General features: G+C 45.9%; 1 protein-coding gene, 1 long non-coding RNA gene and 1 other non-coding gene across 3 annotated transcripts; all 3 read right to left on the bottom strand.

The window, feature by feature from the left end:
- Positions 1–412: 412 nt before the first annotated feature.
- On the bottom strand, positions 413–483 carry TRNAG-GCC (transfer RNA glycine (anticodon GCC)). Its single transcript has one exon. It is a non-coding gene; the product is annotated as a tRNA-Gly (tRNA).
- A 415-nt stretch (positions 484–898) lies between these two features.
- On the bottom strand, positions 899–3,820 carry LOC123135600 (uncharacterized). Its single transcript, XR_006466095.1, has 2 exons — positions 1,491–3,820; positions 899–1,296 (listed from the first exon to the last, which is right to left on the bottom strand). It is a non-coding gene; the product is annotated as an uncharacterized lncRNA (long non-coding RNA).
- Positions 3,821–7,090: 3,270 nt separating this feature from the next.
- LOC123135599 (histone H2B.4-like) lies at positions 7,091–7,693 on the bottom strand. Its single transcript, XM_044554748.1, has one exon. It carries the CDS (start codon positions 7,619–7,621, stop codon positions 7,211–7,213), a length of 411 nt encoding a protein of 136 aa, XP_044410683.1. The 5' UTR covers positions 7,622–7,693; the 3' UTR covers positions 7,091–7,210.
- Positions 7,694–10,164: the final 2,471 nt, after the last annotated feature.

Here is a 10,164-nt window from a genome sequence, read left to right as displayed (position 1 = left end):
TCGATTTTTTCGACAAGTAATTCCGGACGGAGGAAGTATTATTACGGAAATATTTGTCGGAGCAATGGATGTATCTAGACATATATTAGTTCTAGATACATCCACTTTTATCGATTTTTTCGACAAGTAATTCCGGACGGAGGAAGTATTATTACGGAAATATTTGTCGAAGCAATGGATGTATCTAGACATATGTTAGTTCTAGATACATCCACTTTTATCGATTTTTTCGACAAGTAATTCCGGACGGAGGAAGTATTATTACGGAAATATTTGTCGGAGCAATGGATGTATCTAGACATATGTTAGTTCTAGATACATCTAGTTTTATCGATTTTTTTGACAAGTAATTCCGGACGGAGGAAGTATTATTATACGAACAGAAAATGAGGCCCAAGGGAAATCAAAAAAATGCACCAGCCGGGAATCGAACCCGGGTCTGTACCGTGGCAGGGTACTATTCTACCACTAGACCACTGGTGCTTTGCTGAACAACAACTTAAAAGCACTTAGAGAATTCTAGGACTGAAAAGGCAAATAGTATTATTTACCCATGGATTTTAGTGTCGTCCAACTAAATTTAATACACAGCTTCGATCCACATATCGTTCTAGTTCTTGGCACTTCTGGGAGACGCCAACGTGTGATAAAGAAAAGACAGAAAGTAGTGGGCTACTCTGACATGACACATAAATCAGCAAAAACTAATTCAGAGAATATGCAAGTAAGCTCAGTGTCGACCATGATTTTGTCCATATGGAGTAACAAGTAAACACATTCTGCTGCCAAAAAAAAAAACTTAAACCAAATTAGCGAACATAACTCCATCACAAAAGGTGAGATGGAAAATCAGTGATGCGCAAACAGACCACAATACATTTGTTTCCTACTTCTCATCTAGAGAAAAAGGCCGAAGCCCACCTTTATTTATAAATAAAGCCGAATAAATGGCATAGCCGCCATACACATTGAAACGGAACTCCAAACAATTCAGTAAGAATGATCCATTACAGCAATACGGCATTGGGGCGCAACATCATGGCCCAGGACAACAGAAAACTAAGCTATCGAAGATGGAAGACGGAACGGTTGAAGATCAAAGAGCAGCAAGCAGGCTCGGATCCTAGAGACATGTCGGAGGACGCGTCGCATCCCAATCTCCAGCAGCAGTGAGAGACTTCCCCTGCTCAAGGAAATCAACCATTTCAGAAATGCAGTCAAAACATACACATCGTAGCTAAAGCTGCGGATCCATCTGTATTCATACACATGATCTGGTCGAATTCATGGTCGATCCTGCAGACAAAACAGGAAAACAAAGAGCTGATGATGATGTGGGTGGTAAAATATTCGAGCAAGTAGCAAATGAAGTCTGTGGACGGAGACTGGGGATTCAAGAGGTGGCTGGTTGAAGATGCCTTTCAACCTACGTATCACAGATGCATGTATCCTCCAGCAGAAACGAGGACTGTGACGCTCAGTGAACTCACCGCTCGAGGCTAATGGGAAAAACATCCCTGCATGGGTGGGATGCTTGGTCGTGTAACAAGTTCCTTTGGCTTTTGTTCGCAGTTTTTCTTTTCCACATGGAATAGACATTCTACCTTTTCCGAGGCACAAAATCTTCTGACCTGGAAACAAAAATCAATCACTTGAGTTGATTGATGAAAAGGATAGCCAAAACAATACTGCTTAACTGCTGAAACACACACAGGGGCGCACACACACACACACACACACACACACATATAAATACCAACTACGGAACAGATTGAGCACATCAAACTCATTCCATAACCTACAGCACCATCAGGAAACAAATTAATCAATGGTTACATAAACTACATCCTCCACACAAAAAGCATTGATTTTAACACCTGCACATCTGCCTCAAGCATAATTTTTTAAGCAAGTATGCTTTTCTATATTTATTTTACAGGTTACAATCATCAACCAAAACCAGGGTGCTGACGTACCAAATAGATAATATTACTCATATTCCTAGTAGGATGATATTAACCGTAATGCTTCAGTAAGTATGGCTTTACTCTGATTTAGTTGCAAGAACAGAGCGAGTAGAAACTTCTTTTTTTGCCTTCATTACCGCACAGATTCAAATAGAAAGCAAAGCACCCTGACTCGATGTTCCTGAAGGCGCTCCGGTGGTGAGCAGGTTAGATGGCCTGATTCACCCTTCTCAGGGCCAGGAGAATAACCACAGCCTGCCTCCTCAAAATACCAGCAGAACCAAACATATCATTCAGAGTACAAACCGAGTAAACAAACATATGCATCAGGCACCAAGAGATAAAAACAATCAGCATGTCATACTCCCTCTGTACCAAAATACTTGTAGATGGGGGAACTTGTACTAGTTTCCCCCAACCAAGTATTTCGGTGCAGAGCAAGTATATTGCAAACAAGAGCTAAAACAATAGCCATATAGATACCTAACATTTCTCCCTTACAACACAGTAGCATTAAAAAACTCTTAAATCAGGACCAAGACCAATTCACCACACCAAACTAGTCATCATGAATTGATGATACTTGGGGTAACTTGTCCAAATGAAACTAAAATTCAACCACGGTGCTTCAGTTTCAAAGAAAACAGTGCATCTTCAGACTTCAATGGTGCGCTGACGGAAAAATACCACATGTGCCAAGAAACATATCTTACATCTGACTTTTAACGGTTTAGCTGATAGCAAAATGGCTCATGCAAATCAAGCAAACATCCAAGATGCAACCTTTATTTGTCATCAAGCACGGAAGAGCAATTTGTGCATAGATTAATACCCAGGGGAAACAGAGTGGGCGTTTGTATTTAGAAACAATATTTGTAGATCTGGCCCTCAATAATTGTGAGGCGCGCTATTATGACCACCACAATAACATGGGTGGAAAAGCCACTTCAACTTTTAGTTCAGAACAATACATGAACAAGCTTTCTAACCTTCTAGGCATGAATACAAAACTAAAGAAAATATACATGACCACAAGTTTGCTGCAACAAATTCAAGCAGAATTCGCCACAGCAAACTGAACCTGGAAGACAACCAATATATGTAGGAAACTGTATAACTTAAACAAACACCAGCGAGGTCTTGAATCGCATGAAAACAGTTAGATTACTCATTCCTTAGCAATTTCCAGATCTTGGTCCTTAGAAACATGCATGCATCTCAGAACTGCAAAAACAAGGCAGGGTTAATTAGATCTAGATTTTCACTATCTTTTTCCAGATAATAGAATATTCAGTTAAAGTAAGGCAGATTAAAACCAGAGTCAGCATGAATACAACAACCATGAATCATCAGGCAACTAAAGGAAACTGTTTAAAGTGGTAGTCGAATATGTGTCATCCGGTGGAATTCGTCCATGGCAACAACCATCCGTCCCTGCTTCAACCTGATTGCGGGCTCATTCAAAGTTGAGCAAAGTTTCCTCTTCAGATCGGGTATGTCACAACCATCGGGTTGAATTTATCCATAGCACCAGCCATCGTAGTACCCATCGTGCAAAAAAAGCAGAGGACTGGCTGATGCTATGGACAAATTCAACCAGAGGATTGGCTCCCTACTTCTGCGCGCCTTGATTTCCGCAGCGGCGACGATAAAAGAGGCTTATTCCTACGGACGAGGTACGTCACTCACAACCATCGGGGTGAAGCTACCCATAGCACCAGCCATCCTACCCGCCGTGGGGCGTCGGCAACCGCCGTTGAAGGGTAGGGTAGGATGGATGATGCTATGGACAAGTTCAACCAGAGGACCTGCTGCGCATCGGAGGGGCCATCGGAGAGGGAACGGAAGGGCGGAAGAACCTCGACCGCTGCGCCCCGCCGCCGCCGCCGCCGGTCGCGTTAGACTGGATGGTTAGGGTTTGTCGGAGGGGTGGTGCTGTATTTATGTACGGCGCCGCTCGCGCATCACGCCACGTTTGTTCTGGACCGACGGCCCAACGGCCCACCCGCACTGGTCCATTAAAACGAGTGCGGCCCATTAAAACGAGTGCGGTTTTCCTTTTGCCTAAAAAAAACTTAATTTAATTATCTTGCCTAAAGTAACATAATTTAAAAATGCAAAAAATGAGAACTTAATGGGAAATTATTCGTTCCAACCGATTGATCTTTGTGCGAGCGTCCGCCACCTTCGTGTCCGTTGGATCTGCTCTTAATCACACGGTTAGGAGCCAACCACTGTGTGTCCATGTTCTGCAACTGGTCCATTGTTTCATAAAGGGGTCATGCAACTAGCCCCTTGTTGCAAACCAGCCATGGGTTAGATCCTGCAACGGCTGGGACTATGGAGGGCGACGGCGGCTGGGATTAGAAAGTGCAGCGGCGCGGGCCTACCGGGCCACTTGGGCAGACCCCCGCGATCGACACGAAGACGATGAAATCTCCGCCGGCGGTGGCCGGCCTCTGTATGGATCCAGAGATCCCTTTTTCCTGTTCATGTAGGCTGGCATAAAGTGGTAGACGGTGGCGGTGGTGGTCACCGGCGGCAGTGGTGGTGCTCCCCAACGTGCTTCTGAAACAGCAGGAGAGGTTGTGTTATTGCTTTGTTGAGGTCGGCAGCGACGCGCTTGACGCAGGCAATGACACCAAAGTTTCTGCACATTTTTCAGTTGCAAATTGTTCTGCAACATTACCTATGTTGCAAAAGTTCTCCCAACACATCACTGATGTTGCAAAAAAAAGTAAAGACAGGAAAAAAATCTGCAACACGACTATGTTGCAAACAAATCCCGCAACACAAACTATGTTGCAAAAAAATTGCAACATAACCTTTGTTACAAATGTTTCCGCAACAAGACCTCTGTCGCAAAGTAGAGTAAGAAATTTGGTCGCTTGATTGGTGTTAGATCCACGGCCTGGGAAGCGGCGGATAAAAGATCCGCCGACCGATGCGTAGCGGCCCCCAAATGTAATCTAGACTAGGAGAATTTTTACATAACAATTAGTTTAATCAATAAAAAATTGTTTGCGTGTCAAAATAAATATTCATACTAATTTATAAAGCAAAGGAGTTGACTCATGTAAATGGACAGCTGGAAGAGTTTAGCGACCAGAAGAGGGTTAGCCTGACCCTTAGGTTTAGACAACACAACCAAAATAGCCCATTCGAGACTCATGTACGGCTAGGGCGCTGCTCCAATCTTCCTCCAACTATTTTTTTGGAGCATCAGTACAGACACAAGCGCTCATATACACAACTTATGTCTTCAAATGCCAAGCTAGAATAATATTATGTTCGGGTAGGGATGTCAACCGGGTCCTGTTTAATCCCGTTTAAAGTCCCTTTATGATAAGATAGTTCAAAAAGGATTTTTGTTTGTTTGAGAAAAATGAACTATTAAGCTAGCAAAAGCTAACTAAACGGGATTGTGGACGCCATTTATTTGCCACTTACATTCCTATGTTCGGGGTGCCTAACATACAGGGAAATATCTGGTGCACCGGCCCTTGTGATGCTACCGGTGCATCGGAAGCATATTTCAAAATGTGAATACAATTAGCACATTTACACGACATTAATGTTTGTTGTCGTAAAATTTCAAAATAAAGTTCAAAACATTGCTCGAGATACAGAAATTTGACAAATTAAACAATGAATAGTATTATGTAATAGTATAAGTCTGGCTTTAGATTTGGCCCATTATTATATTGATGTCAAATTTGTCATTTTTGTATCTCAATCAATGTTTCAAATTTTGATTTGAAATTTCAAGGACAACAAACATTGATGTTGTGTGAGTGTGCATAATATTTTTTTTTACATTTTAAAATGTGCTAGGAGATCCGGTGCACCGGATACCTTACCCTAACATACCTCGGCAAACTGCAGTCACATGTTGCTACACCGAGAAGGTGCATTGCACACCTGAGCATCATTCAGCCGCTAAAACAGCATAATTTGAGGTGCATTGTATTCACCCAGTAATCCTCTTCAGATATTCCATGAAACTGATCATGTCACCATGATACCCACGAGGTCTGGATGCCCATCAACTACAGTCAGAACTCAAATGCCATTCCTGCTACACCCTCCAAAAGTACGAAGTCCTCCAAGCTGTGCAAAGGGATGTCCAGTTGCTTTGATATGGCGCCAACAGTAGAGGTTTGAAATTTCGATATTGACGCCAAAATGCATAGAGAAAATGAGAAAGCTAACAAAGCCTGAACAACAGCAAGAATCACGAATTAACTACAGAAATTCAAATTACCAACAGTAAAGATTTCTGCACAAAGAGCCTGGTATCAAACTACAAACCTTGAAATTAATTTAGGCAGTAACAATAGTATTTCTTCATACTCGCACAGCACAACTCTTAAAATATAGTAACATCATCAAAACACAAACATGAACTGCTCCCATACCCAAAGATGGAGAATGTGCAGTGGCGCATATCTCATAGACAGTGAATGGCTCTTGCCAATGCACTCAAGTTAGAATGTAGTATATCCATACAAAGGTACATAAACATACAGAATTGAATCATTACAAGAACTTGGTGCGTTCACATAATTACCTAGTGTAGTACATAGAGAAAAAAAAAACTCCGGTGTCTTAATAGCAACAATTAACAAACTTTTTTGTTGACATCCTAATAAAATGTTGGTTGCATCTGGCATGTTCCCTGCCTCTAAAATCCATGGGCGCAATGCTTCTAGCTTATCTCTTCTTCTTTTTAGCAAAACGCATCTAATTTACCCCAAGAAGCTGCCCTGAGTCTGACATGTTGCGATTTTGTGAGCACATAAGCTGTTCTTGGTGGATTACAAGTCCACTGAGAAAAAAGGAATAACCCGTGAGAAATTAACAAAGTTAACCAATTTCAGTTTTACTCGAATGGCAACAACCGTAGAGATTGAAAATTTCAGTATGGGGACCTGACAACATCTAAGCAATTGCAAAATCACGAATTAACTACAGTAATCCAAACTACAAAGAGGTTAATGAAAATGAGAGGTTGTACCTGCAGACTTCCGAACTACAGTACCAGATTCAAACTGCACAAAAAAGAGAAGTAGCAAGGCGTACAGAAGAACCTTCCAACCGAAACTGAATAATACAAGCACACGTTGAGCAATAATTCAGACGGCGACATTACTATTTCTTCAGACCAACAAGCAGCACAATTCCTACAGAGATTGTACCATCGCACTGCTAACTACACACAAAACGCTGCCATCGGAAGAGGCCTAGGAGGAGGTGAACTTGGTGACGGCCTTGGTGCCCTCAGAGACGGCGTGCTTGGCAAGCTCGCCGGGGAGGACGAGGCGAACGGAGGTCTGGATCTCCCTCGACGTGATGGTGGGCTTCTTGTTGTACCGCGCGAGCTTGGCGGACTCGCCGGCGAGCTTCTCGAAGATGTCGTTGATGAAGGAGTTCATGATGGACATGGCCTTGGAGGAGATGCCGATGTCCGGGTGCACCTGCTTCAGCACCTTGAAGATGTAGATCTTGTACGTCTCCACGCTCTTCTTGGCCTTCTTCTTCCCCTTCTTCTCGCCTCCGCCCTCCTTGGACGCCGGCACCTTCTTCTCCGCCTTGGGCTTCTTGCCCGCCGGGGTCTTCTCCACCGGCTTCTTCTCTGCGGCCTTGGGCGCCATGGGTGCTGCTGATGATGATTCGAGGGTGTGGGGAGGTCGGGTGTGGATCGGAGGCGAGGGGGGCTGCAGATGCTGTGATGTGGGGAGAAGGGAGGGGGCGGCGAGATTTATATAGGAAAGTGGAAGGAGGGAGGAGGCGGGCTGTGGTTGGTGGAGACGCTGCTGCCTCGGATCGATGCCGTGGAGCGGTTTCAGCCGTCAGTCGATGTATGGGTTAGACGGCCCGGATGCGCTTTGGCGCGGATCGGTGACCTGGCCGAAACGTGCACGGGCGGGGCGGTACATGACTCTGGCCGGCGGATGGTGAACGACATGCATATACCAGCACACATCGTAGGTGTAGGCTTAGGCCAACTCCAACATGGTAAACGGACATAAAACTGTTCTCAACGTGCGGGTGCAAATGGACAAACATCTTTTTTTGTCCACTTTCAAATTATTTTTATTCAAATTTAAACTGTGTTTGTGTGGAAAGGGACACGCACGAACGAACGGGACGCGAGCCCTTGTTCTTCCCTGGCCCTCCCGTCAGGGACACAGATACACCTTTTTCTTTTCCTTCCCCTCCGCCGTCATTGCCGCCGCCCATTTTCCCCTGCCGCCTCTCTGTCCAACCCGGCCGTCCAAAAGCACAACAACCGGATTTGTGCTTCTCTCGCACCGGCGCCGACGGCCAACTAGTAGACCTGTGATAGGAGGATTTGGTGCATCCGGCCGACGGCGCATGCGCCTTCCATGGATTGGTCGGGTATCGAACTACACAACCCAGGCAACGCCTCCGCGCCGCATGCAGGCATTGACTCTAGCTGCTCGGATTTGTCCCGTCGACGGTTCGCCTGCAAAGACACGCCCCGTCGTCGCCCCGGCTCGACGTTGGCCCAACGGCTCGTCGGCTTACCATTGGCGGTCATAAAGTGCGCGATGACTGCCTGCGGCAGGTCGTTTCGCCGTTTTCTACCACACCGGAACATCGCAGATGGGTGTCCTCATCTGCATCCGCGCTCAGAAAAAAAATCAAAACAAATAATAGAAGAATTAAAAAAAAATCCTTTTTTGTATGGTAGATAATTTGATATGTGAGGTTTGCTCGAGATTTCAACTCATTTGTACATTTGAGCATCTCTCTGCAAAAAAGATAAATCAGGTTTCTTCCATGAGACGCATGTATGGGCGAACTCGATCCGACCGGCCCAAACGGCAACGTCCGGCCCGTTGCTTGCTCTGGCGATGCTCCGGCCGGCTGCCTGCTCGCTGCTCATGTGTGGCATCGCAGGCCTCCTGCTCCAGCATTGACCGGTTTTACAGGATCCTGAAAAACGACTCGATCCTCCATATATGATGGATGGGAGCTCTAATATACGGGAGCCTGCATTTTTTTACGGTATATGCTATTTTACACAATCTATTTGGTACCCTTTTTCAGCATGTACCGTAAATCTGTAGGTTTGGCCGCTTTTACGGGATTTGCTAGAGATGGCCTTACCACACGTTTCTGGGGGACAAACTACATGCCCTTTTTGAAGGGCTAACTTCGCCCAAATTTTGGTCGGTCACTGCGTGTGCCTTAGATCAAACCGCCTTGCGCTGTTAAATTGTTTTGTCTCGAATTTCGCTGCAGAACCCGTGCCGTCAACAGTCGCCAGTCACCCGTGTCACCGCACTGCCCTCGTTGTTGGACCATGCAGAACACCGTTTGCGGGGGCTTTCACTACACTTTCTCCCTATTGACGCAACATCGTGCGCTCGTGGTCACAACACTCATCCGGTTACCTCTCGCAGCTCCGGCCGGCACGCGGGTTGCAACTATGTCAGACCGCGGTTGCAGCTCCACCGGCATGCGGTTGTAGCATCCCGACGCAGGACGTCGTCGACATTGGAGCACCGCCAGGCCATGGTCATAGCATCGCATGGCATCGATTGCAGCTTTGCCGTCTCATGGTTGTAACATCCCCAACACAAGATGTCGTCGAGCTCATAGCACCGTCGAACCACAGTCATAGCATCACGCGACACTGATTGCAGCTCCGTTGACCCGTGGTTGTAGCATCTGCTACCGCCGGTTCCAGCATCCGTCACCGTCTGTCCCAACAATCTCTAAAGCATCTGCCACAAATGCCATTTCCAGTATCGTCGACCGTTTGTAGCATCCACAAATGCCACAAATGCATCACGCGACACTGATTGCAGCTCCGTCGACCGTTTGTAGCATCCACAAATGCCATTTCCAGTATCTGCCATGACCGGTGCCAACATTTGCCATGATCAACTAAAGCACCTGCCACCGCCCGTCCAGCAGCCTCCATGGCCGGTTCCAGCAAATGGGTGTCGTCGCTCCTGCATCTACGGGTGCCTGTTGTAGCACTGTGGCGCTCAGACACATCTTCCACATCACAGATGGGTGTCGGGCTTGTCACCAATCGAGCCATGTGTCGTGTGGCCGCACCATGCTCACCGATGGGTCCCCATCGTTGTCCCCGAGGGCCGCCGTAGCAACACCAGATGCAGCAACAACAAAAAAATCATCGCATCACGGAGGCCATGCT

This window comes from Triticum aestivum, chromosome 6B, assembly GCF_018294505.1.
Source record: "Triticum aestivum cultivar Chinese Spring chromosome 6B, IWGSC CS RefSeq v2.1, whole genome shotgun sequence".
Lineage (NCBI taxonomy): Eukaryota > Viridiplantae > Streptophyta > Magnoliopsida > Poales > Poaceae > Triticum > Triticum aestivum.
This window is presented reverse-complemented; position numbering and strand designations above follow the sequence as displayed.

What these genes read in the sequence shown, in the direction of transcription:
- LOC123135599 (XM_044554748.1), bottom strand. Translation starts at nt 7,621, where the DNA reads ATGGCGCCCAAGGCCGCAGAGAAGAAGCCGGTGGAGAAGACCCCGGCG.